General features: G+C 40.2%; 1 protein-coding gene across 2 annotated transcripts in view; it reads left to right on the top strand.

Annotated features, from left to right (window-relative positions):
* Positions 1 to 26661, top strand: part of RAB27A (RAB27A, member RAS oncogene family) — a 69416-nt gene that overhangs the window by 31760 nt on the left and 10995 nt on the right. For both annotated transcript variants that reach the window (XM_037151042.2, XM_037151043.2), the window contains 4 exons: positions 13610 to 13784; positions 17036 to 17121; positions 18799 to 18902; positions 25729 to 25852. In XM_037151042.2, the coding sequence (XP_037006937.1) occupies positions 13632 to 13784; positions 17036 to 17121; positions 18799 to 18902; positions 25729 to 25852 (467 nt within the window). In that variant the 5' untranslated portion in view covers positions 13610 to 13631. The remainder of the gene's footprint in view (positions 1 to 13609; positions 13785 to 17035; positions 17122 to 18798; positions 18903 to 25728; positions 25853 to 26661) is intronic.

A 26661-nucleotide genomic window follows, 5' to 3' on the forward strand; every position in this document is an offset into this window, starting at 1 on the left:
CCACCCTGCACACCCCTCCCACCCACATTCCCCTGCCTTTGGTTCATGTCCATGTGTCATAAGTTCTTTAGATTCCACATTTCCCATACTATTCTTACCCTCCCCCTGTCTATTTTCTACCTACCATCTATGCTACTTATTCTCTGTACCTTTTCCCCCTCCTTCCTCCTCCCACTCCCCTGTTGCTAACCCTCCATGTGATCTCCATTTCTATGTTTCTGTTCTTGTTCTAGTTGTTTGGTTAGTTTGTTTTTGTTTTGTTTTAGGTCTGGTTGTTAATAATTGTGAGTTTTCTGTCATTTTACTATACATGTTTTTATCTTCTTTTTCTTAGATAAGTGCCTTTAACATTTCATAAAATAAGGGCTTGGTGATGGAACTCCTTGAACTTGACCTTATCTGAGAAACTCTTTATCTGTCCTTCCATTCTAAATGAAAGCTCTGCTGGATAGAGCAATCTTGGATGTAGGTCCTTGCCTTTCATGACTCGGAATACTTTTTTCCAGCCCCTTCTTGCTTGTAAGGTCTCTTTTGAGAAATCGGCTGACAGTCTGATGGGAACTCCTTTGTAGGTGACAGTCCCCTTATCTCTTGTTGCTTCTAGAATTTTCTCCTTCATTTTAATCTTGGTTAATGTAATGATGATGTGCCTTGGTATGTTCCTTCTTGGGTCCACCTTCTTTGGGACTCTCTGAGCTTCCTGGACTCCCTGGAAGTCTATTTCTTTTGCCAGATTGGGGAAGTTCTCCTTTATTATTTGTTCAAATAACAATATTATTTGTTGCTCTTCCTCTTCCACTTCTGGTACCCCTATAATTTGGATGTCGGAATGTTTAAAGATGTCCTGGAGGTTCCTAAGCCTCTCCTCACTTTTTTTGAATTCTTGTTTCTTCATTCTTTTCTGTTTGGTTGTTTCTTTCTTCCTTCTGGTCCACTCTGTTGATTTTAGTTCCAGATTTGTTTCCATCACTATTGGTTCTCTGTGCAACTTGATTCATTTCACTTAGTGTAACCTTCATTTTTTCATCTAATTTGCAACCAAATTCAACTAATTCTGTGAGCATCCTGATCACCAGTTGTTTGAACTGTGCATCTGATAGGTTGGCTATCTCTTGGTCACTTCATTGTATTTGTTCTGGAGCTTTGATCTGTTCTTCCATTTGGGCCATTTATTTTTTTTGTCTTGTCGTGCCTGTTACATAGTGAGGGGCGGAGCCTTAGGTGTTCACCAGGGTGGGGCAACCCAGTCACTGTGTTGTGATGTTGTATGTGGGGGTAGGGTCTGAGGGGGAACACTGGTACTTGCTCTACTCTGTGCTGGATTTCAGTCCCTTCTGCTGCTTCCCCCAAGCAAATTTGGCCCTTCTAGTGCGATTCCCATGTGGATGGGCTTGTGTACATTTCAGGACACTGTGGGTCTCTCCAACAAACTCTCCTGTGAGGCTGGGAGTCTCTCCCGGCACCTCGACCCCCACAGGTGTTTTCAATCAGTGTTTTAAGGCTTTATTTCCCTGCGCTGGGACCCTGAGTTGTATGATCTGTCTCTCTCGCCAGTTTTGCCTGGTTTATCTGTGCATGAATGTGGTACCCTCTGGCCTTGTGCACCATGCCTTGCTTTACAATTGCCGCCTTGCTGGGTCTGCCCGCTGCCACCCTGTGCCTGGTGTCTGCCAGTTGGTGTCTGCCAGCTGCCGCCTGCATGCTCAGGGTCTGCCCGCTGCCGTCTTCCGTGCCCGGTGCCACTGCTTCTTTTTGCCTCGACCCCTCTGCATCGAGCCGCCCAACTCCGCCCCTCCTCCTGGTCTGGATGAATGTGTCTATTTTAACTACTTGGTTGTTGGACTTCCATACAGTTCAATTTTCTGTCAGTTCTGGTTGTTATTTTGTTTCTAAATTGTTGTTGTCCTTAATTTGGTTGTGCAAGGAGGTACAGTGTGTCTACCTACGCCTCCATCTTGGCTGGAAGTCGCCATGTAAGATTTTATTTGAAGACACTTGAGATAGAAGTTGCATCATCGGCTGGACCAGAGCACTTTTCTGAGGCAATGTAAGATTTGCTGTGATGGCATTATCTAGGTTTCTGAGACTCTGTGCAGTAATATCCGACAGGCTGTGAAGACATTGATCTGCTGTGAACTTAGAATAGCTCTCACATTTATAGAAGTCAGACACAAAGGTCCCCAAACATAAAATCATCTCTACAGTGATCTACAATAAAATGTTATGAGGCAACACATTGTGCTCATGCCTCATTGCTCATGTCCTAACAGGACAGAAGCAAACATGGGCTGAACATGTGTTAGAGCGTTGCTGTCACTCACGGAGGGTAGCTCACATATGCTTCCTTTAATGTTTTCACAAGAACGGACACATGAACCCACTCTGAATTTCCTTTAAAGATCTATTTTATTCTCATTTGAGAGAGAGGAGAAGGGAGCGAGACAGAGAAACGTTGATCATGGATCCGTTGCCTCCTGCACGTGCCCATTTCCCTGACTGGAGATCAAACCAGCAACTCAGACGTGTGCCCTGACCAGGAATCTAACTGGCAGCCTCACGGTTTGCAAGACAATCCCCAACCAACTGAGCCACGCTGGCCGGGACCACTCTGCATTTTTTAAAAAGGAAAGACAGAGAAAAGGCTAGTGCAAATTACAGTCTTTTCAATTAATGACACATTTATAAGAATTTCAGGTAACAGGTATGCACTAAAGGCAGAAGCAAATAACTTAGCAAAACAGCATAAATGAACAATTTGGAGGTCTCCAAATCTGATCTATAACTAATTTGACTCTGAGAGTTTTTATTCCAATTAAAAAGACAACAATCATGGGACATTCATAAAACTTAACTCAGGGCGTAAAAGACAGAAAACTGTACTTCAACAACAATTAAAATAAGATGAATAAAAACCCTAAAAAACCCCAAAACATAAATCTTAACTCATCTTAGCATATCCCTCAAAATCTGTGATATTATGGAGACCACATTTACTGATAAAAATTCAGTTAAATAAGAAATCAACAACGATAACAAAAAAGCCAACTGTGATCTGAGAGGCTGATTTAGAAATTGGCTTGGTGGCTGCACATACGTTGTAGTTCTCAGCCCTTTTGCATAGGTGAACCCAAGACACACCCCACTCTATCAACAGCTGCAGACAGAAATGCAAACAGTCTCTTCTAAGAGTCTGCATCCTGAATAGGTGGAAGGAGGAAAGACTTCCTGAGAATCAATAAGAAGTATATCTGATTAGACATTGTCCATTGGGTAAGTTTCTTTTCTATCCTTTGGATTCAGCTATTAAAGAATATGATACTTAGGGAGCAGTTCAACAAATGTTATAAATATATTAATGGAGAAACTATGCCTGACAAGCACCAAAAGACCCATAGCTGGCTCTCTGTAACTTGTTGCCTCCTAATGAGAGAGGCTGAGAATCCAAGTATTATTGTTTTAGTTGTCTGAAAATATCAGGAAATGGATTTTATTTTCTGAGCCTGTTTTATTGTTTTTTTTAAAATTAAAATTTTCTATTTCTATTTTTAAATTTTATTTGAAAACTAAAAATTATTTGTAGAGTTTGAGGTATTATTGGCATACAGCATTCTAAGTGGAAAGCATTTTTCACTTAGAATTCATACAGCATTATCAGGTGGAAAACATAATGATTCAATATTTGCACACACTGTACAATGGTCACTGTAATAAGTGCAGTTAGCATCTGTCACCATGAGTAGTTACATACATTTGTGTGTGTGATGAGAACTTTTAAGATTTACTCAGCAACTTTCAGATATGCAGTGCAGATGAAGGGGTGGGAAAAGATGGAGTGGAGGCAGTTCTAGGATTGGTGTGCAGTCCGTAAGGAAAAATATTTACGACTTTGGTTGTGGGCAACAGTCCTGAAAATCTGTGCATAAGCTGATGCAGTGGCATCTACGGGTTCTATCAATAGCTGCCTGGAAGTTGATTCCAAGCTCCAATATATATTCAGGACTCAGAAATTCTGTTGTTAGTTGGCCCACAGCTATTAACTAATTAATTACTTTTGTCTCTTGTCTCTCACTCTAACTTGCTGTAATTTAATGTAGAACATCTCAGAAATTTTCTCTTGTCAACTCATATTCTTATTTTTTTAAAAGGGCAGTGATAAGGGAGTCCTCTCTTCCTCAGTTACTGCCAGCTCAAGGGATAGTTGTCTAATTATTTTTGGTATTTGGACAGTCATCCTCAACAGGTCTTGCTTCTTCTGTCTAACTCATAATATTTTCCATCCTAAATTTTTTCTTGGACTGAAAGAAGCAACATTGCTTCTTCACAAAGTGAAGCAATTTGCTTCTTGATTTAATGTGTTTCCCAAACAGACTGACATCTTTCTTGTATTGTAGCACATGAAAGACTTGAGGCAGGTAAACTGCAATGGGAGCCAGTCTGTGTTGGTCAAAGGCCTTCCCATGCATGTCCCATGTTCTCGGAGGACGAGGCTTGGCAGAATCCCAGGCTCCCTTTCTAGGTCAAAAGTGGAACGATGTTCTGTGTTTGGCAACCATGAAATGCACATTCTAACAGCAAGTCCTTAGGTGCTACTTGATGTGTAACCCTCAGCATCCTGGACGTGCTAGGGGCACTGTCACTCCTAGTATTTCCACCTTTGAGTCTCAGGCCCGGGAGATGGTGGCACTCTGACATAGCCTACGTTTCTTCACCTGACCTCTTCAGAGCTTGTTAATAGCAGAATTCCCTCCGACATGTCTCTTTTTCTACTTTTGGAAAATATTGTCAGTTCCTTCTTTAAGTTTTGTAAAGTTTCAGTGTTTTCAAAGCCATATGATCAGTGTTGAAGCCTTAATCTGTTGGAATCATAAGAACAGCTGTGATATATTGATCTCCATCAGGCATTTTGCTGCTCACTTTACACCACCACGAGAGGAGAGTCTCTGCCCTTAGTACCAAAAGTGAGCTTCCTCCTCTCAATTTCTGGTAAGTGGTGGTGTCCTCTTGTTTGAATTTAGGAGATCCCAACCTCAACACCTGTTACCACCATCTCCTATGTCCCCCCCAAAGCAACCACTGAGTGTGAGTAGACTTGATAGATTTTATATTTCTGTTGGATTCTTGGAGCCGTTTCTGCTTTACAGTGTCATTAGCAAGCACATTTAACCATGGGTTGGACATTCCATGCAGTGGCATATGGTTGTGTCCATTATGAGGGTGCTGTCACATTATTTGAGGTATTGCTCAGCAAACCAAACAGCCACTCCTATTGCTACTGTGTTGCCTATATTTTGCAAATGACATGTTCTCTAGTGTGCTCTTTTTTCTGTCACCTATACCTATGAAACAAGAGGCACTTGTCACAATCTGTAAGCAATACAACACCCCGTGTTTGGGGAAATTTACTTTCCATAAATTCCTATAAATACTCATATTCTGATCATAAAATATGCTAGGGCAACAAATAACATCTTTTGAGTAAATGAATCAATGGTCTCCATGAATTAAAAAAAAAAATCCAGTGTCTCATTTGAGTCATTGACAGTGGTCATCCAGAAGAATACTTTCTGCTTTCAAGAATTGTTCTGGTACCCCTTATTTCCTAATGTGTACTTGCTTCTACTATTTGTTTACTGGGTTATGTTGGTCACCTACTGAGGTAATGTTAGCATTCCTTTATTATGGTCTTTTCTCTTTAATACTTATAAAGAATTTGCAAATATCTGAAGGAAGGTTTTGCAAATGAGGATATGTTTGGATGTCCTGGTAATATTTAGAAATCAATGTTTAATTCAACAGTATTTACAGATAATTTATTTTTTCTCTGAATAACTTGGTATGTTGGCATATCACCATCTGCTAGAACTTAGCCTTTTCACTTTGTTTAAGTGAGGAAATGAACTATTCCTATGTAGCAGGTGGCACACATTAATATTAAACTAAAAGATATGCAAATTTAGGTCCTGTCAGTTTGTATCATTGAATATCTCCCCTCACTGTTAAGAATGGATCTATACAAAACTCTGTATGATAGGAACGCATTTATGAGTTATAGGTTGTAGGTGAATGTCTAATGCAATTACAATCGAATACTCCGAATTTTGATAAAAATCAAACTCATGTTTCAATAAGGAGGCAAGGAAGAGCTAGATTCCAATTGCCTTCTGTTCTTCATTGCCACTTGATTTCTGCTTCTTTCTGCCTGAAATGTTTTCACAAACAAGAAAAGCTTTTTGCTTACAATTTCACTCTCAACCTAACTACTCACACCTAGACCAGAAACTGAGAGGAGGAAGCTCACTTTTGGTACTAAAGGCAGAGACTCTCCTCTTGTGGAAATGGGTAGTCTCACTTTTGGTCAGGACACATCTAGCTTTTGTAGTGAGAGTAGACATGTTGCACTCCAGACTATCGGGATTTCAGTGGCCTAAGAGAGCCACAGCCCTGGGCTTGTTCGGTAAATACGAGTTGCCCCTGCTGATATGTTGGAACACTACAAAATGCCTCTTCTCTCCTGCCCCACCTGTGTGATTTTTCTTCCCTTTTCTGTCTTTGTTACATGTGTCCTCCATGATGCCAGGTATGGCCCAACAATGGTGCCACAAAAAATCAAGGAAAGCCTACTGCTTTTTCACATTAAAGTTAAAAAACACCAAATAGACTTTATAGTTCTATGCCAGTCATTGGTATGTGAAACTTTTTTCTCCAGATGTATCCCTGGATAAGGGGACATTAAAATGTTTGAAAGAATATGTGGCAATATAGTTCTTGAAATGCTGATGTTCTGTGCTGTTATTTGAAAAGTGATATTGGCCCATGTGTCTGTTTCTACATAGAAATCAGGCCAGGACAACTGAAGTCCATGAACTATGTAAGAACATTATAATACTTTATCAAGCATTCTAACAAATTCAAAATATTTTCTGGTAAAAAATTCTTCATAATATACCTTATGTTTGTCTTTTGAAACTTTCTCTTTATTCTCTATTGAGCTTTATATTTTTATTCCTTTTGCATCTTCACATGAATGCCAAAAGTGTGGCTTTTCCACATTTTCATCACATTGAGAAAGCAACACTCTATATAGTTAGTGTAAGTTTGTGCAGACATTGAGTTCCCTTTAAGGATCATAAACAGATAAAGTAAAATTATCAATGTTTAGTACTATATATGGTACATGGTAGTTGTTCAGTTTAGTTAATATCATTCTATCCCAAAGGTGATAGAGGGAGATTTTAGGTTTTGAGAAATGGCTGTCCTATCTGGAGGAGTTTTAAAATGATTCTGCCTTGATAGGGAATCCAAAGGCTGGAGTCCGTGACTGACTTTAATAGGAAGCTTCATGGGGAGTTTGGGCTGTGTGGTGTGTGTATGTCTGTGTGTGTGAGCGAGGCTGAGAGAGAAAAATGCATCTTTACCCTTTGCTCTTAACTTAATATGCTCTTTACTAAAACCACTCTCTTCTTATTCCCTGAAAAACCAATTAAGATACATTTTATTTTTTAAATAATGGAGAAGGTCATTGACTTTCTCTCACTAGGCAGTTATCAGCACGTAGGACATGTTGAGGAAGTGGGTGTTCCTTGATTTCTATAGTTAATCTGATGAGTGAGGGTGGAGAGCACTTTGAAAAAATATTTGTGTAAGGAGGAGAGACAGAAGTGAGCTGAATAGGAAAGTCTTTTGTATTTCCCAAATTGGGACATTCCTGACTTTTCAGGAGACATTTCCTTGAAGTATTTAGATGCTACTTCAGGAAGGTACAGGTTTAAAGAAATGACCTCAGGTCCAATTTTTTATCTTCTTAAATTTTAGTTTAGGACTCAGTTCTTTCTTAACAGTTCTAGAAAAGAACTATTGTCTTCATATTGATCCTTGGAAGCTAGATGCTGATGTTAATAGCAGCTACTACTTATATAGAACTTACTGCATGCCAGGCACTGTTCTACTCTTTATATGTATATGCTGAATCAATTCTCACAAGGGCCATTGGAGACAGGTTTACTGTTGTGCCTCATTGTATCTAAAATGTGTTGATCGTGCATTTTTGATTTTGTTAGAGGATGTTGATCAAAGGTTTTCATACAACCATATCTCCAGCGCCACCTGGTATATATATTTTTAATCTTCACCTGAGGCTATATCCACTGATTCCAGAGAGAGAGGAAGGGGGAGAGAGTGAGAGAGAGACAGACACAGACAGATAGACATCATCTTGAGAGAAACACTGATCCACTGCCTTCCTGAAGCATCCCCACTGAGTACAGAACCTGCAACCTGGGCATATGCCCTGACTAGGAATTGAACCCATGAACTTTTGGTTCACGGGCTGGTGCTCCAACCAACTGTGCCACACCAGCCAGGGCCAGGGCCACCTGATTTAATAGCAACTGCGAGGTGTCTTGGGTTGTAAGACTGTGAAATATAAGACCCACCCCAATTTTAAAGAAGTTAAAATAAGATAGTGTATGCACATTAGAATTAATAAAATAAGATAACATTTCCGTTTTATAGTTGAGAAACTGGAGACAAAAGAGAGAAAAATTTCCAAAGTTACATGACTGGATTCACATCTAGGTAATTTGGTTCTAGAGTTCATGTTCTTAACCTCCATTTTTTTCTGTTTTTCAACAATATGTCAGCGTTGATCCCATGCTAACATGTAGATAGGCTGCCCAAGACCCAGTTGCTGATCCCCTCTTTGTGGCATCTGTGCCAGAATCTGTGGCACCGGTGTCCTTCTGAAGGAAGAAGTGTGTATGGTGTTGACCATCTGCCTCTAGGGCTGTGATGAGGGTTGTTGCACTAATGCATGTGAAGTGCTTGACACCTGGGCATCTGACGGAGGCTTCTGACCCATTTTTAGCATCAATAGGCTGGAGTAATTACTGGAAATATTATATACAACATGTTGTTTGGGTTTCCCAAATGTCAAATTCTGCACTGTGTGTTTTTACTCTTTCCCTCTTTGTTCTAAAGTGCTGACATAAAAAATAATTTATGTTACCTGGGTTGTAGGTTTGATCCCCAGACAGGACACATATGGGAGGCAACTGATTGATGATTCTCTATTAAATTGATGATTCTCTCTCTTTCTCCCTTCCTCTCTCTGGGATCAATGAACATATCCTTGGGTGAGGATTAAAATAATAATAATAATTTATATTATTTCCATACTTGGTGTATAGTTGCTTCTTTCTAAAAAAAACAGGCCCCAGAAGTATACTTAGGACGTGAGTGACAAAAAATAAGAAACCCAAAATAATTTTTTATATGATGATGGTTCTATATGAAAACCTACCAGCAGTTGAGCCTTAACATTAAGTGACCTTCACTTAGTGGAGGGAAATAGTGGTGACACAGGCACAGGACTGCAGGGTGGGTTTGAGGTTTGCTGTGGACTAGGATTATCTTCTGCTGAAAGGGGGAATAATTCCATTAACTGCAGGATCTGACTGTCTGTCTGGACTGCAAGATAAGGAGCCTGCCACCACCAACACGCTGCCCCAACCCTGAAAAATCCCCATTATCACTCTGAAGACTTGCCTGTTCCCTGCCTCCTTTTATTTCCTTGCTGCTTCCTTACTCTTTAGAATTCTGGTCTCCGCTAACTCAACCAGTCTGGTCACTGTGGCCAAGTTAGGACAAATACTACGTAGCCTCCTAATACGCTAAACGTTTCCTCAGCTGAACTGTCTATTTCATTGCTGGGTCGTGGATTCGTGTTTTGCTGCCAGGTCCGTGAGATGAAACAGGACGTGACTGCTTAACCAAGGAAGCCTGAGTCACTCATCACACTTTCCCCATCATTTGTTGTACCCTCCTCTGCCAGTGCTTCTGTCCCCCAGCCTGGGTACTGTATTCTAACACGGATAAGCAGCTCAACTCTTGAGAGAAACCTTACTGTGGTGGCAGTAAATGTTTTGGTCCAGATTGATTACAGTTGAAGTAATTACAAGTAAAATTTAAGTCTACTGGTTTAGCATTATGGACTAATTATTATGTTACATTTCTAGTCTTGAACTGTTTGAATACCAATTAGTTGATTTGGACTGTTTTGAACTAGTAAAGACCATTTTGTAGGTGACCTGAAGTAGTTACAAGCAGTTTGATGAAACTAGAGCAAGCATGACCTGGTTGGAGATAGATTTAATTGGTCACTAATTTGATTCAGCAAAATATACTCTGAATCAATCAAACCTTCTGTGAACTGGTCAAAATCTACTTGTCCAGGTCTAAACTTACTAGAGTGAGCTAAAACCAGCCTGCAGTAATTTAAGCTATTAAAACCAGAGCCAAATAATTTTGGTGGAAGAGATCTGGTTGTAGCCAGAGTGGCTTTAGATCAGTCAGAGATAGTTTTAGGGGTGGAACCTTTTTTAACTCAACTCTTTCACTCTGAACTAGTATGAACCATTCCAATTATTGTGTACCAGTATGAGTTTGTCAAAATGGATTGCTGTGTGTGTTTTTATACAAATTTGAATTTGCTTTTAAGCTGGTCATAACTCTTTTGAAATCAACATATCTCTTTAAAATGAATTGAAACGTGTTTGAACCAGTTAAAATGGAATTAGTTTGCAAGTGATCTTTATTGACTTAGCAAACTACTCTGAGCCAGTCAGCAGTCTTTTGTGCTATAAATATATGTTTAAGTTTCCCAGTGGCAATTTCAGAAATTGTTCTAGGTCTTCAGAGCCAGTGTGATCTGTCCATCATAAGGAGAAAGGAGTGAGCTAACATTACTGAGTACCCAGGATGTGCCAAGCATGGTGCTGGGCTCTCTGCAAAGAGTAGTCTATTTAATCCTTAGAACAATGCTGTGAGGTAGTGTGGATTATCTTTTTCATAAAGTGGAAAGTTGAAATACAAGACAAAGACATATGAGTAGCTGATATGTGCGACACATAGGATTCAACCCATGTTTGACTTCAGAGGTCCTATATTAAGCTTCCCGGTATGATATCATACCTAGTCGCTTTTAAGCCCAACATGCATTTGTAAAAAAATGTGAGTGATGGGCCCAAAGTTTGGGCTAGAACGGACATTGGGCTTGTGGTTAAGGAACCTATGTTCTTGATTGTGCAAATGAGTTAACCTTTCTGGGTTCTGTTTTATCCTTTAGAAGACCCAGAGAATGAAAGGTCTGAGCTTTTATTTTCAGATCAGCAAGGCAGGTCATTGCCTAAAGGCGCAGTCTGGAGAGTGCCAACTATGATTAGTTTTAATGGTGGTAGCTATACCCTCAGTTACAGTGTTTGGTTTGTTAACACTTCCTTTAGGATGGCTTGGTTTGGGAACAAACTCTTATGTACTGCTATCAACATGAATAGGAAATAAAACCCACAAAGATAATTTGTACTCTTACATGTGTGATTCTTCTCCTATGATAACTAAACACGTGAACTTTGGTACAACAGAGATAGTTTCATCTGTTTCTAAATTCCACTCGGGTGGGTTTAGAGAATTGTAGAATAGCGATGCCGTTGGTGACAGCATTTTTCTCTTGTACCTTGAATGATATGAAGACATAATTTTAGAAATGACCTACATTGTTCAAAGGAAATGTAAACAGGAAATAAGGCAGCCACAGTGTCTTCTTGCACCAATGTCATTACAGAATTTGGAGTTACTTTCTGCTTCCTCATTCATTTTGAAGGGAACCCCCAAATGATTAATCATTATCTTGACCTACTTTTTAATTCTTAGCTCTTATTTCTAAATACCTTGGAGCCAAGGGAGATGCTGTGATATGACATACTCAAATAAATTTTTGTACCCAAATGGTCATCTTCTGGGGAAGAATTCTGTTCCATGCCATAACTACTGGCAACCTACACCTGTGACTGCAGAAGCTATAACATAGGAAAGCCATCACTGTAAAGTATCACTCTTTATAGTGTGCAAATAGAATTATGATGTTTGTAGAGGCTCTGCCCTTACCGACTGACCTGCCATATCTGAATGCAAAGTCACCGATCTGCACTCAGGCACCAGATCTGAGGAAGTACATTGCAGTGGCTCTTGAACCTCAGTAATCAGGACTTTTGAGCATAAAGTGAGTCACCAAATTGAGACGGGGTGGGGGAGGCAACCTTCAAAAGTGACAAATGTCTTTGACAGAGGTTTTATTAGTTGAATGGATCTGTGGGAATAATCCTATTGGATGTATTGAGAATTGTGGTGGAGTTGCTGGGTATGGGGCTGGGTGAGACAGGGACAGTGAGAGGAAAACCAGCAGCATCTAATGTAGGGAATCTGACCTGTGTGTGGACTGGTGGATATGTATGTTTGAGCAAGTGGAGTTGTTGTCAGTGGTAATGGGAGAGCTGATTAGTTTTCTCATTTTCAGGAGGATTTATTGGTATTAGAAATGGAAGGATAAAAAGAAGCCTTCCATAGAGACAGATTATATTTTCAGTCAGACTGAAATTTTGAATAGTTTTAATCATTTCAGAGAATACTAAAAAAAAAAATCATGAAAAGTGCTGATTGTAAAGGATAAAAAAAAAAAAGCATGGTTAGGTCTTCCTGGTAAAAAAAATTTTTTCTTCTCTAAAGTGGATGCTCATGTTAGTCACCATTGAAGAGCTTAATTGGTAGCGTTTCTGGTTAGAATGCCAAAGCAAGCATATGTAAATGAGCCTCCACAGGTGTTGGGGAACCGTGGTCTCTGTATGGTGACTGCGTGGGTCTGGAACTGAGTCCCCAAGTGAGCAGTGATAGTCCGGAAGAGTCTGATTTAATATGTACCTAGTAATAGCAACAATGACAACAACAACATAAAGCAAGCTGCAGGCCAAATTTTACTTGTTTTTTTTTTTTTTTTTAAGATTTTATCTATTTATCTTTAGAGGGGAAGGGAAGGAGAGAGGGAGAGAAATATCAATGTATGGTTGCCACTCTTGCATCCCTTGCCGCGAACTGGCCTGCAACCCAGGCATGTGCCCTGACTGGGAATCGAACCACGGTTGTTTGGTTTGCAGGCCCGCACTCAACCTACTGAGCTACACCAACCAGGGTCAGATTTTACATGTTAATTCAGTGTTATCTTTGAAGGAATTACAATGATACTTGAAAATAAATATGAATTATTTCATTTAAATTCATAAATGAAATTGCCTAGAAGTCCAAGTGAACAGAGAGAAAAGCCAAGGATCCAGCATTAGGAGACTTTGAAAAAGAAGTGGGGGAGGTGAGGAATTGGAACCATTTGTGCTCCAAGAATTAGTATGATTCCTGTAACAGTCTCCTTTCACTTTCGTTTCTTCATTAATTTTTTTTCTATATGATCTGCTTATAAGATGTAATGACATTACCTTCTTGATTGTCATTGTTGTTTTGATTTTTGTCTTAACAGTACTATAATATGTATGTTAAATTTGAACTATACTGTTAGTTATTTATCATTTCAGTAGCATCTCTTCTAGCAAATCGTTAGGACCTTGGAGGCAGGGAATAATATCTACTCTTCCCCTTAGAGAACCCTCAGGCAATAGATGTTACATAGAAGTACTTGACCTGGATATTAAAATGTGACTTTATCCATGGAGGATTCTAATATTTTCTACTGGCTTTTTAGTTAATATGCATTTATTTGTTTTTTTCCTAGGTGAACCACTGAGTTCTTCATTATGTCTGATGGAGACTATGATTACCTCATCAAATTTTTAGCTTTGGGAGACTCTGGAGTAGGGAAGACCAGTGTACTTTACCAGTACACCGATGGGAAATTTAACTCCAAGTTTATCACAACAGTGGGCATTGATTTCAGGGAAAAGAGAGTGGTAAGTTCTACATCTTTCTAAATAAGAATGTAATCTCTGAGTTCACATTTACCTGTCGGTTTAGTTTACTTTGTAGAAATTAGAAGGACAAAGGTTGTAATCTAAAATTAAAGGGTACATATGAAAGTGTTATGTCCATCTGGGTGGTGTGATTTAAAAGGCTGTGCTGAGGGACATTTGGTATACAACTAAGCAGACAATGTAAAAGTGAAGATTCTTTTGAATTTTCCCTTGATATCTTTTTGGCTTATATCTTCTCTCTGAACTCCACAAAATTATTTGTCTACCTTTTTTGTGAAGCCTACAAACCAGTCTTATTGGGATCCCTTGTATGTGCTTTTAAGGTTCTCTTCTTGTGTGTGTGGGCGGCTCTGCTCACAGGGCCTACCCCCTCCCCCCGCTGCCATGGATGAGAATAAGTCTACAAAGACATGATCTGCTTGGGAAGGAAAGGTGGCCAATGTCTCAAAAAAGAAGGGCCCTGAACCTGTTCCTCAATGGACTTTTATTGGGTTTAATTTGCATAGGAATACAGGGTGTAAAGCTCATCAGTCATCGTCAGGCAGAAATGATCAAACAATAGATAACATTAAAAAAAGTATAGGGGCTTATTCTGAGTCAGGGTCAGATAGTTATAGGGCCATAAAACTTTGGTGAACAAACTCCCTTCATGCTCCGACCCTTATCATTTGAATTGAGGTATTAGCAAAGTAGGTTTTTAGGACTTTGTGCATTCTTTCTTAGGCCTGATTGCCCTAGGGAACCTGCCCTTTCCAGAGCCATGCCACACCCACCTTCAGCATTGTTTCAGGCTTAAGTCGGGCAAAGGAAATAAGGCAGCCAAGAAATTAGGAGATTTCTTTTAGACAGAATGAGGATTCGGGGTATGTCAAAGCTGAGGGGTGAGGGTCCATCACCTCCTTTTTCTATAGCTCCCCAAGTCCTTCCTTGAGGGCCCCTCATGACCGTGCCTGTCTTAGGTCATCCCTCTTTTGAGGAATCTTACCTGTCATTGGCTAACCAGTCATCCACTGAGGGCCAGGCAGGGTGAAGTAACAGTGCAGAGGTGGTGCCTCTGCTGGGGAGATAAGTTTTGTCTCCTTAGTGGCTTAGAGTCCCAAGGTCTCTCACTCAGCCTTAGCCATGGGGGGTTACAGCTTCTGAAACCAGGCAGGGCAGTTCCCAACATTTTTGTATTTGGATTTTAACAGTTTGATGATTGTGTGTCTAGTTAATCTTAATGATTTTATCTTTCTTGGAGTTTACTGAATTTTGGAATGTACAGATAAATGTTTTCCATCAACTTTGAGATATTTTTCTGCTTCTTTCAATCTCTCCTCTTTCTATAGTATTTTCAGTATGCATTTGTTGGTATATTTAATGGTGCTTCATAAATTTCTGAAACTCTTCATTTTTCTTCATTTTTTTCCTTCTGTGCCTTAGACTAGATAATCTCAGCTGACCTTTAAATTCAGTGATTATTACTTCTTCCAGTTTAGTTCTACTCTTGAGCCCCTCTGATGAATACTGTGTTGTTATCTGTATAGTAGAATATCTATAGTACTCTAATTTTTAAATATCTATCTCTTTGTCGACCTTCTGGATTCAGTAGGGCATTATTTGCATACTTTGCTTTAATTCTCTTTTTATTTTATTTTACTTTATTTTTTAAATCATTTATTGTTGTTCTATTACAGTTATTCAATTCCCCCCATCCTCCTTTGCCCATCATAACCCCCCACTCCCACAGTTAATTCCCATGCTGTTGTCCACGTTCATGTTCTTTGTCTAGTCCTTTCAATTTTCTTTAGTTCTTTGAACATATTTATAATTGCTGGTTTAAAGTCTTTGTCCAGTAAGTTCAACACCTGGGCTTCCTCAAGAATAGTTTCTATAGGTTGTTTTTTTCCAGTGTACGAGGCATGTTTTCTTGTTTCTTTGTATGTCTCATAACTTTTGTTGAAAACCGGACATTTAAAATAATATAATGTGGCAACTCTGGAAATCAGATTTCTTCCCCCCTTTGAGAGTTTCTTGTTTTTTTGCTGTCTGTTTTTTTTGTTGTTGTTTATTTATTTATATTTCTGTTTGTTCATTTAGTGACATTCTTGGGCTAATTCTGTAAAGTGTATTCTTTGCTATGTGTGGCTCCAGAAGTCTTTGCTCAGTTAACTTCGTAAATTTCTTAAACCAGAGAGACTCTCATCTTTTCTGAGGAATTGTGTGTTTGTGTGTGTTGTGACACGTACTTAATGCTCCTGTAAGTGGTTTAGAAGTCTGCCTTAGCTTTCACTTCATGCCTGACAGAAGCTTGAAGGACAGTCAGAGGTGAGGGATTAGGGCCTTCTCAGGTTTTTCCTGGGCATATGTACAGCTCTACACATGAGCATGGTCCAATAGGTACCAAGGAATATTTTCCAGCTTTTCAAACCTTTCTATGAACATCTCATTTCCACTTCTTTCTCTTTTTTTTAAGTCCTTTGGTTAGATTTTTGTTAGTCTCAACTGGTATTTGCTTTTGGTAGCTGTTAAATACTTGCTGCTGATTATTTTCACCAATGCCCAAGGTGTAGGGTTATTCTCACAGAGCAGCTCTGAGTCAGGTAATACAAAGACCAGGCCTGTGATGGGGCTTTCCAGGCAGCTTTCAGTTCTCTGGGGGGTGAGAGTTGGAGGCAGCTCCAAACCTGTTGTGCCTCCACTGTCTGCAGTGGCTGCTATGCTGAAGGTTTTCACAGCTGATTATGTACCTGTCGGTGTTCAGACCTGTTGTGGAGCTGGGGAAAGGGCGATGAGAACAGGGCAAGTTAGAACAGCACAAAACTTACTGTTTTTACTGACATTCAGAGTTCTGAAAAAGTTGATTTTGACAATTTGTGCCAGTATTCCCATTGCTTTTATGGAGAAAGAGATTTTTCAGAGGTACTTTCTATAAAATTGTTTTCAGAGTACTTTTTAAAGCTGGGATGGGGAAAAGTCATAGAAAGGTAGTATTTCTTGAAATGCGTGACCTAAGGGAACTTTGAAATGATATATTATTTATATATTTCATAATATATTTATAAAATATGTATTTTAATACAAATTATCATATTCAAAGACAGTTATTCAAAATAAAAAATACAAATAAGGTTGTATTCGAAATGAGATTTTCTTTAGAAGATTTTGCTAGAGCTGCACTGAATAGGAAAAGTAAGAAGAGTTCACTGGTCTCAGAAGTTCTCTGTTTCTCATTTGTTTTGCTGTTTTAGGTATACAGAGCCAATGGGCCAGATGGAGCTGTTGGCAGAGGCCAGAGAATCCACCTGCAGTTATGGGACACAGCAGGGCAGGAGAGGTATGAGATCTTCAGCTTTGTGCCTCTTACTGGAGGAAAGGGAAAAACGGCTGTACCTTTCATACAGTGAGCCAAGCAGGGAAGGGCCAGCCCATTAGTTGATTTGCATCTGGATAAGACATACTGCCAAATTAGCAAGTAAATTTTTCAGTCAGAGTTGATAACAGTGACTTTATTTCATACAAGGTCAAAGGAAAAAATGAATTCAGAGTGGACCAACTTACTTATGGACTTGTTTCTATTTCTTCTTCATTTTCAAAGAGGCTTATACACCTTTTTCCATTGACTTTTGCCACTTAGCCACAAAAAAGCTACAGAGTTATACATATGTATTATTCTCACCAGATTGTTGAAAACTAGTGGAAAATCCGGTTGGAATTAACTCACATGATCAGAAGTTGCTTGACCAAAATAAGTCACATGAAATCTTGATGTAAAGTTGCTTTTAGTTAGCTAAGGTTTTTTTTTTTTCTCACAGATTCCTTAAAAGATTTTTAAAAACTTTTTATTACGAAAAATTTCACGTATATAGAGAAGATAGTATATATGATGAACTCATGTATTCATTTCCCAGTTTCAACTGTCATTAAGTTGTGGCAAATCTTATTTTATATATATCCCTCATCCCTATTCCCTCTCCCAAATACTTGTCAAGCAAATTCCAAATATCAGATTATTTCATTCATAACTGTCTTGGTATGTGTCTCTAAAACATAATGACTATTTTTGTAGGGCCATTGACTAGAAATATTTGAGAAAACTTAAAACATAATATTAAATGACAAGTTAATACCAGTATTTTCTTCCCTGGAGTCTATGTCTGTCAGCTGCAGGCTTTGCATAAAGGCAAAGTAAGAGGAAACTGTTAGAGGGAGCAAGAGGGGAGGCAGCAGCATGAAACCTTGGAAGAGAGGGTACCAAGAAAGGATAGGGGCTGAGTCATTACCACTCCCACCTTTAAGCCAAAGGAATGGCTCATCAGAGGTAAGAGATTGCTGTAGATATTGAAAAGAAAAGGACACGGAACATGTTGTAATGTCAGGTGAAGCCAAGCCTCACAGAAGAAGGAAAACACGCACAGCAAGCGCCATTGTTTTGGTTTCGTTAACTCCGACTTGATACTAAATTATTGGTTGAGACTGAAGGGTCACGAACTGGTTTTGTCATTCCTGTCCGGCAGGCTGGGTTTTCAAATCACATGGTCTGTTAACACATAAACTTATATAAGGGATGAATAACTGTCTTATATATACAGTTTTGGAATACCATCATCTAATTTTTTTCTAAATTTTATGTTTATGCAGATTGTTTTTATTTTAAAAGAAAATGACAAGTATACTTTTTGATAATTGTTGGTATTTAAAAAAATCTAGATATATTTCAAATAATCTTTCTTGCTCTAGATAGCTATTTACTGTATTTTGTAAGATATCATTGATTACACTCATAATTTTATACTATTAAGGTGTCATTTATCATAGCACACTTTACTGAATCTTTTGTCACTAAAAGCTGTAATATGCATGTGTAAAGTGAAGTTATTAGACACAACGGCATGTAATTAAACGTCTAGTTTGATGTTGATGAACTACGGGGAGAGGCTGAGGCACTGCTGGTGGCTTTATGCTTCAGGAGCGGGGCTATGGTTTAGGTGATCCATCTGCTTTATGTTCCTAGGTTTCGAAGCTTGACAACAGCATTCTTCAGAGATGCTATGGGGTTTCTTCTGCTTTTTGATCTGACAAATGAGCAAAGCTTCCTCAATGTCAGAAACTGGATAAGTAAGTGTTATTGTGTTCCTGCCTCCCACTCCCTACAATAAAATGTCCTCTTATATTCTACTTTTGTTGTAAATTGTTTGGGAAGAAATCTTAGTGCTGTTTTAAATGCTATTTAAAGAAGCAAGACTATCAGTTTAGGGGCAAGATAACTGAAATGCTCTGTGTCCTAGTAGTACCAGCCTCGTTGTTGAGTTCGCCTGTGCTCCCGGTGTCAGGCAGGTCTTCCCATGGAATCTCTTAATCAGCCTTTTCCACAGCGGGCACCCATCCCCATCTTGTAAAGGACGGTGTAGAGACCTAGAGAAGTTAAATCTCTAAGTATCTGCTGGCCTATTGTGCATTATCAAGTCTTGTATCATTCTGGGGTTTAAACTGTATATTATGCAGATTATGTATATTACAACATAAATATCTTTGGAAGGCTTAATGGATTAGATCTCTGGCTGCATGTCTCCTCTGCTTAGAGGCCTTTACTTTTAGGGTCAGACATTTGCCAGGAGGACTCTAGAACTGCATTGGCAGAAGTGGTCTCCAGCATTATATATATATACTTTCATTTTGGCTTTTCGGAGAGATCCCAGTCTCTTAAATGATTGTTAGTAGCCATTTAAAATCCTGCTACTTGGCCAAATAATAGCTTGCAAATGGTACATTTTCTTCCATTGGTTGTATTAGTACAAATCTAGAGAATGTATTGGGAAAGGCTGTGGTGTTAGAAGTCTACTTATTCTTTAATATATGGCCAAGTATGGCCTTCCAGAAAATTTTTGGGATAACTTTAGTCGGAATAAATTTTTTTGTCCTTCATTATTGCTATTACATTTGGTAATAATTTAGGGTCCTTATCACAGACCATCTTGAGTCATAGTTGTTTAAACATGTGCCTTTTTTCTTAGTGAGATTTTTAATAAGATTTTATTTATTTATTTTTAGAGCGAGGGGAAGGGAGGGAGAAAGAGAAGGAGAGAAACATCAATGTGCGGTTACCTCTCATGAGTCCCTTTCTGGGAACCTGGCTGGCAACCCAGGCATGTACCCTGCCTGGGCATCAAACCTGTGACCCTTTGGTTTGCAGGCTGGCACTCAGTCCACTGAGCCACACCAGCCAGGGCATCTAAATGAAATTTTTCAAAGCATTGATTAATTTACTTTTTATAGAAGTAATTTAGTCTTTAGAAAAAGCTAGGAAAAAAGAAATAACAAGAAAAATCACCAATAATCACACTTTCCAGACCCCAACAAATAAAATTATTATTATTATTTTAATCAAATTATAATCATTTGATTCTTGGCTTCATCCACTCCACTGTTGGTTTCCTGTAAATTTTTCTTTATTTCACTTATTGTGATCTTCATTTCTGCCCAGGTCTTTTTTATTCCATTGAAGTAACCATTGAATTCCTTGCACATCCTAATAACCAGTGTTTTGGACTCTGTATCTGTTAGATTGCTTATCTCTATTTTGTTTAGTTCTTTTTCTGGAGTTTTTTCTGTTCTTTCATTCGGGCCATGTTTCTTTGTCTCCTCATTTTGGTAGCCTCCCTGTGTTTGTTTCTATGTATTGGGTAGAGCTGCTTTAACACCCTATCTTGGTTTGTGGCCTAATGTGGTAAGTGTCCTGTAGGGTCTAGAGGGAAAGCTTCCCCTATGACCCAAACTGGATACTCAAGTTGCACCTTTTTTGTGGGCGAGTACACCCTCCTCTTGCAGTTTAGCCTTTGATTGCTGTTGGCAGGAAAATAGAGGGATTTACCCAGGGCAGTCAGCTTTAAGGATTGGTTTTGACCACTTACCACCAGCCTCTCCCTCCATGGAGAATCAGCTGTACAGGGTGGGTGGTGGTGCTCCAACGTGGTCTCTAGCTGTCCATTAGGTGCACAGGCTCTTAGGTTCCCCTGGTGGTGCAGGCCAAGGTCATCCCCCACTTGTGTTCTGTCTGGGGCTACCCTGCATAAGCTATGAAGCCATCTGAGATGACTGCTACTTGTGGTGGGCTTGGGGATTCCTAGTTGAAGCCAAGCAGTATATCTAGGCTGGCTGCTGCTAGTGCTGTGCCTGGAGCTGCTTAGCAAAAGGTACAGGCACTGAGGGCTTGCTGAGGTGGGCTGTTGCTTTTTTGAGAGGATTTAGAAAGTTGTGAAGCATGAGCCAAGACCAGCCTTTCATATGGAAAAGTCACTGTTAACAGCTTGGTTGGGCCCATAAGTTGGATGAGGTCGAGCCTCAGGGATCTTCAGTGTAGGATGGACAGTGTTAGTCAAATGATGGAGTCTGAGATACGGCGCCCACCTGCCAGCTCTGTGGCTCTGTGGGGCGAGGGTTCAGAAAAAGGACAACGGACTCTGCCTGCCTTTCTGTCTGAGAGAAAGCTGTCCCTCAGCTTTTGCCTTGATGCCAGAGACCTCAGGTCCTCCCTATATGCCAAAGGTTGCCTGTTGCAAATATACTTTTAAAAGAAAATGAAGAATGAATGTTCAAGTAGCTACCCCAGTGCTGGACTCAGAGGGAGGGAGTCTGAATAGGTCTGTGTGGGTTCTTTAATAGGAACAGCTTGGGACTCCAGAAGTTTCTTCTGCCAACTCAATTCCCCCTGTTTTTTTGTTTGTTTGGTTTTTTAGCAACAATTTTGGGGACTTAATCTTCCTGGCCCTGGAACTGTGGGCTGGGGTCCTGATGTGGGGCTGGGATATTACAAGATATTCCACTTCCAAGATATTCCTCCCACATTTTTATTCACCACACATGGATGTGGGGTGAGCCTGTTCTGCATCTCTGTCTCCCCATCTGTCTGGATGGACGTGGTTTCTTTAATTCCGTAGCTGTCAGACTTCCCGTTCACCTCTGTTTCTGACTGTTCTTAATGTTGGTTGTTCTATAGTTTTGTTGTAATTTTGATGTAGCCGTACTAGGAGGCTAGCTGTGTTTACCTGTCACTCCACCTTGACGGAAATAAACATTATTAAACATTATTACTAGTCATATTCACATAGCCCTTTTCCTTCTCCTCTCCTTCTGGTTCTACATAGCACTTCCACATGCTTCAACATGTGAACTTCATGGTTCTCAGATGCAGATGTGCATCTAGCTCACCCAGAGGCCTTGTTAAAACACAGATTCTGGGCCCTGTACTGAGTGTTTCTGATTCAGTAGATCGGTGTTGGGACCTGATCATTTATATTTCTAACAACTTCTTATGTTGCTGGTTCACAGATCTTGCTTAAGAATCACTGAATTAACTCATTCACTCCTCACTTTAACCCTGTGAATTAAGTACCATTACTACCCACATGTACATGTGGGGAAACTGAGGCACAGAGCAGTCTAATGAGTTTCCCAGGGTGGCACAGCTAGCAAATGGCAGAGCCAGGACTCAACCTTAGACACACTGGATCCTGAGTTCATGCTTAGACCCATGTCACTGGACATACAAGGTGTTGACAGCACAGAGCTGCTCTGGACACCAGAAAGTTTTCACAGTAGAGGTACCTGAGAAGCAAGTCTTTTTTTAAAAAATATATTTTATTGATTATGCCATTACAGTTGTCCCATTTCCCCCCTTCATTCCCCTTCACCCTGCACCCCCTCCCTCACTATTCCCCCTTTAGTTTATGTCCACGTGTCTCAGGTTCTTTAGATTCTATATTTCCCATACTATTCTTGCCCTTCTCCCTATTTTCTACCTACCGTCTATGCTACTTATTCTTTGTACCTTCTCCTCCCACTCCCCTGTTGCTAACCCTCCATGTGATCTCCATTTCTATGGTTCTGCTCCTGATCTAGCTGTCCACTTAGTTTGCTTTTGTTTTAGGTGTGGTTGTTAAGAACTGTGAGTTTGCTGTCCTTTCACTGTTCATCTTTTTTATCTTCTTTTTCTTAGGTAAGTCCCTTTAACATTTCATATAATAAGGGCTTGGTGATGATGAACTCCTTGAATTTGACCTTATCTGAGAAGCACTTTATCTGCCCTTCCATTCTAAATGAAAGTTTGTTGGAGAAAGCTTTGCTGGATAGAGCAATCTTGGATGTAGGTCTTTGGATTTCATGACTTGGAATACTTCTTTCCAGCCCCTTCTTGCCTATAAGGTCTCTTTTGAGAAATCAGTTGACAGTCTGATGGGAACTCCTTTGTAGGTGACTGTCTCCTTATCTCTTGCTGCTTCTAGGATTCTCTCCTTCATTTTAATCTTGGCTAATGTAATGATGATGTGCCTTGGTGTGTTCTTCCTTGGGTCCAACTTCTTTGAGACTCTCTGAGCTTCCTGGATTTCCTGGAAGTCTATTTCCTTTGCCAGATTGGGGAAGTTCTCCTTTATTATTTGTTCAAATAAGTGTTCCACTTGTCTCTCTTCTTCTTCCCCTTCTGATAGCCCTATAATTTGGATGTTGGAACATTTAAAGATGTCCTGAAGGTTCCTAAGCCTCTCCTCATTTTTTTGAATTCTCGTTTCTTCATTCTTTGCTGTTTGGTCGTTTTTTTCTTTCTTCTGGTCCACTCCCTTGATTTGAGTCCCAGTTTCCTTTTCCTCACTATTGGTTTCCTGTGCATTTCCCTTCATTTCACTTTTGTTTAGCCTTGATATGTTCCTCTAATTTGTGACTAAAATCAACCAGTTCTGTGAGCATCCTGATCACCAGTGTTTTGAACTGTGCATCTGATAGGTTGGCTATCTCTTGGTCACTTAGAAGTATTGGCTCTGGGGCTTTGAGCTGTTCTTATTGAGACATAATGTTTTGGTCTGTTCGTGCCTGTTATGTATGAGGGGGTAGAGCCTTAGGTGTTCACCAGGGTGGGGCAAACCAGTAGCTGGGTTTTGATGCTGTATGTGGGGGCGGGGTCAGAGAGGGGCAGTGGCATTTGTTCTGCTCTCTCTTGTATTTTGGTCTCCTCTGCTGCTTCCCACAAGCAAATTGGTCCCTTCTGATGCTGGTTGCTGTGTGTGTGGGCCTGTACACCCTCCAGGACCCTGTGGGTCTCTCCAAGGAACTCTCTGTGAGCCTGGGAGCCTCTTCCAGCACCTCAACCCCAAAAGTTTTTCCAATCAGTGCTTTTAGGCTTTATTTCCCAGCCCTGGGGCCCTGGGTTGCTCGGTCTGTCTCACTGCTTGCTCTTCGGCCTGGTTTATCTGCACACGAATGTGTGACTGTGGTCTGCCAGCCACCTTGCGCCCTCACTGGGTCCGCCTGTTGCCACCCCACACCTGGGATCTGCCAACTGCTGACTGTGCACCTGGATCGGCCAGCCACCTTTTCCTGTCCAACCCCGCTTCGCCAGCAGCTGACTCCTCCCTTCTTACCAGTCTAGCTCAGTGGTTTGTTGTTGTAGGACTTCTGTAAAGTTCAATTTTGTGTGTTTTGGTTGTGTTTTTGTTACTAAAACTTGGTTGTCTTTAAACTTGGTTGTGTGAGGAGGCATAATGTTTCCACCTATGCCTCCATCTTGGCTGGAAGTTGAGAAGCAAGTCTTAAATGGAAGTGAGAGGAGTCCCTGAAGGAAGGCTGTAGTTGGGCGTTCAAGGGGGCGAGGACAGCATGTGCAATGGCCCGGAGGAAAGAACAGCATCGCTATTATTGGAGACTGCACAGTTTGGTCTTGCCTATATGTTTCTTGTTTCCCTGGTTGTCCCTTGAGGGCAAAGGTCATTGTTTGAAAATTCTACACCAAGTATCAGGCCCAGGTTAACACTCAGTAAATGCTTGCCACTCTGACTTTCTCCTGATAACATAAAATGAACACAACTTCATAATGAGGAACTAAAATGTCAACACTTTTCTGGTTAACCATGATAAAAAATAAATTAGGCCATAAACTTTGTGAAAGTTTGGGCTGCTTTAATTTCATTATGGGGCATGTTAAGTAATAAAAAGACTTTATTTTCCTTCTTTGGAAGATTAAACTATTTAGTTTAATGAAGCTCTTTTGTTTGATTGAATTGCTTTTAAAATTATGTCTGCAGGTTTTCAGGTAAAAAGAAATAAAGGCTGTGGAATAAGAATTGTAGTCCCCTGCTCTTCCGGGTTCTGGTGAATAAAGAGTCATTGACTCTTTATTCTGGATTTTCTCTCTTCATATAATCCTGCATCTAGTTTTAAATAAATTTATTCTGTTGCTTTTTAAAAAACATTTTTAAAATATTTAATTTATTTATCTTTAGAAGGGAAGAGAAGGAGAGAATATCAATGTATGGTTGCCTCTCCTGTGTCCTCTGCTGGGAACTGGCCTGCAACCCAGGCATGTGCCCTGACTGGGAATCGAACCGCGATCATTTGGATCACAGGCCTGCGCTCAATCCACTGAGCTACACCAGCCAGGGCTAAATGAATTTATTCTGTCTTAGAATAATAGAAAAATGTGAAATACATTTTAGATAGAAATAGGTTAGCTTATAGGAAGCTCTTTTAAAATTATGATTGCTGTGGAGAGAAAATATGTGGAGAAGTTTTAAAGTTAGCAATGAGCCTTGGGAAGTCCTCCAAGTTTTTTTCAATTGGCCTTTATAAAAAAGACTGCCACCTGTTGTGTGCATGTGTGTGTGTGTGTGTGTGTGTGTGTGTGCACACGCACATTTTTGGAGGGTTCACACGTTTTCCCATTTCTCTCTGGCATACGTAAGCTGGGGTGTGTGTCTAAGGGCGGGAGTAGTTTTATATCTCGGCCTCTTCCTTCCAGTTTTACAGATTAGGGTACTGATGCTTTGGAAACACTATATCGGTTTTTTTATCTCTATATCCATTTACCGTTTTCACAGCACTTTTGCATGTATTCTTCATTGATCATACACTTACGTTATTGTTGACCTATAATTTTCTTATCTTTTTATCTCCACAGGCCAGCTACAAACGCATGCATATTGTGAAAACCCAGACATAGTGCTCTGTGGAAATAAGAGTGATCTGGAAGAGCAGAGAGCAGTGAAAGAGGAGGAAGCCGTAGCACTTGCAGAGAAATATGGGTGAGTGTTTTGGTGGAGAAATCTAGAGAAAACATTTCCAATGTAAACACATGAGTACATGAATACATAACACAAAGTATAAAAGCAAAAAATAAAACAAAAACACCCAGATATAGGCCTTGGAAGGTATAAAATACCTACTTTATATATTAATATTATATTATAGTGGGGCCCATAGAAAACACATTGTGGGTGGGCCCTCGTTCTGTGCTTCAGCCCCACTTTCTCAGCCTCTTGGTGTTTGAAGAAAGACAGCTTTATGTCCTAGTTTTGTAAGGCCTCCTTTGTAAGATGCAAGTAGGAGACCCCCAGGATAAGCAAATCCTCTAGGTTTAGCAAGGAAAGTTCAAAGCCAGTGGACATGCTGCTGTGCAGAGCCCCAGCACACGAGAGGGCCTCATCGGCTTCGAAATTTCTATGCTGTGAAGATCCCCTTCGGTTTATACTGTATTTTTATGGTGGAGAATCAACTAAATACCGTCTATGTCCTTGAACGCTGGGAAGAGGATCATAGTAGTAGCAGCATTAATGGGACGTGAAAGGAGGGGTCAGCCACTTTTCTCTCTACAAAGGGCACCTCCACAAAGGAATTTAGGGAGTTGTGCTTTACTATCTTTCTATCTTCGCTACAATGAGAACTCAAGTGTATATATATTAATTACCCTTAATATAAGTGGGAGGCAGCCAGTGGGGTTGAGGAGTGGTATGGAATGTAGGGGCTGTTCCCTGGCTAGCGGCCCTGGTTGTTAGACGGAATCCAAGGAGGCCAGTGGAGGCCCTTTCCCTGTTCATTGTCGGCCTCTGCTCTG

The sequence above is a fragment of the Artibeus jamaicensis genome, unplaced genomic scaffold (genome assembly GCF_021234435.1).
Source record: "Artibeus jamaicensis isolate MK-2021 breed Jamaican fruit bat unplaced genomic scaffold, CSHL_Jam_final contig_548, whole genome shotgun sequence".
Classification (NCBI taxonomy): Eukaryota; Metazoa; Chordata; class Mammalia; order Chiroptera; family Phyllostomidae; genus Artibeus; species Artibeus jamaicensis.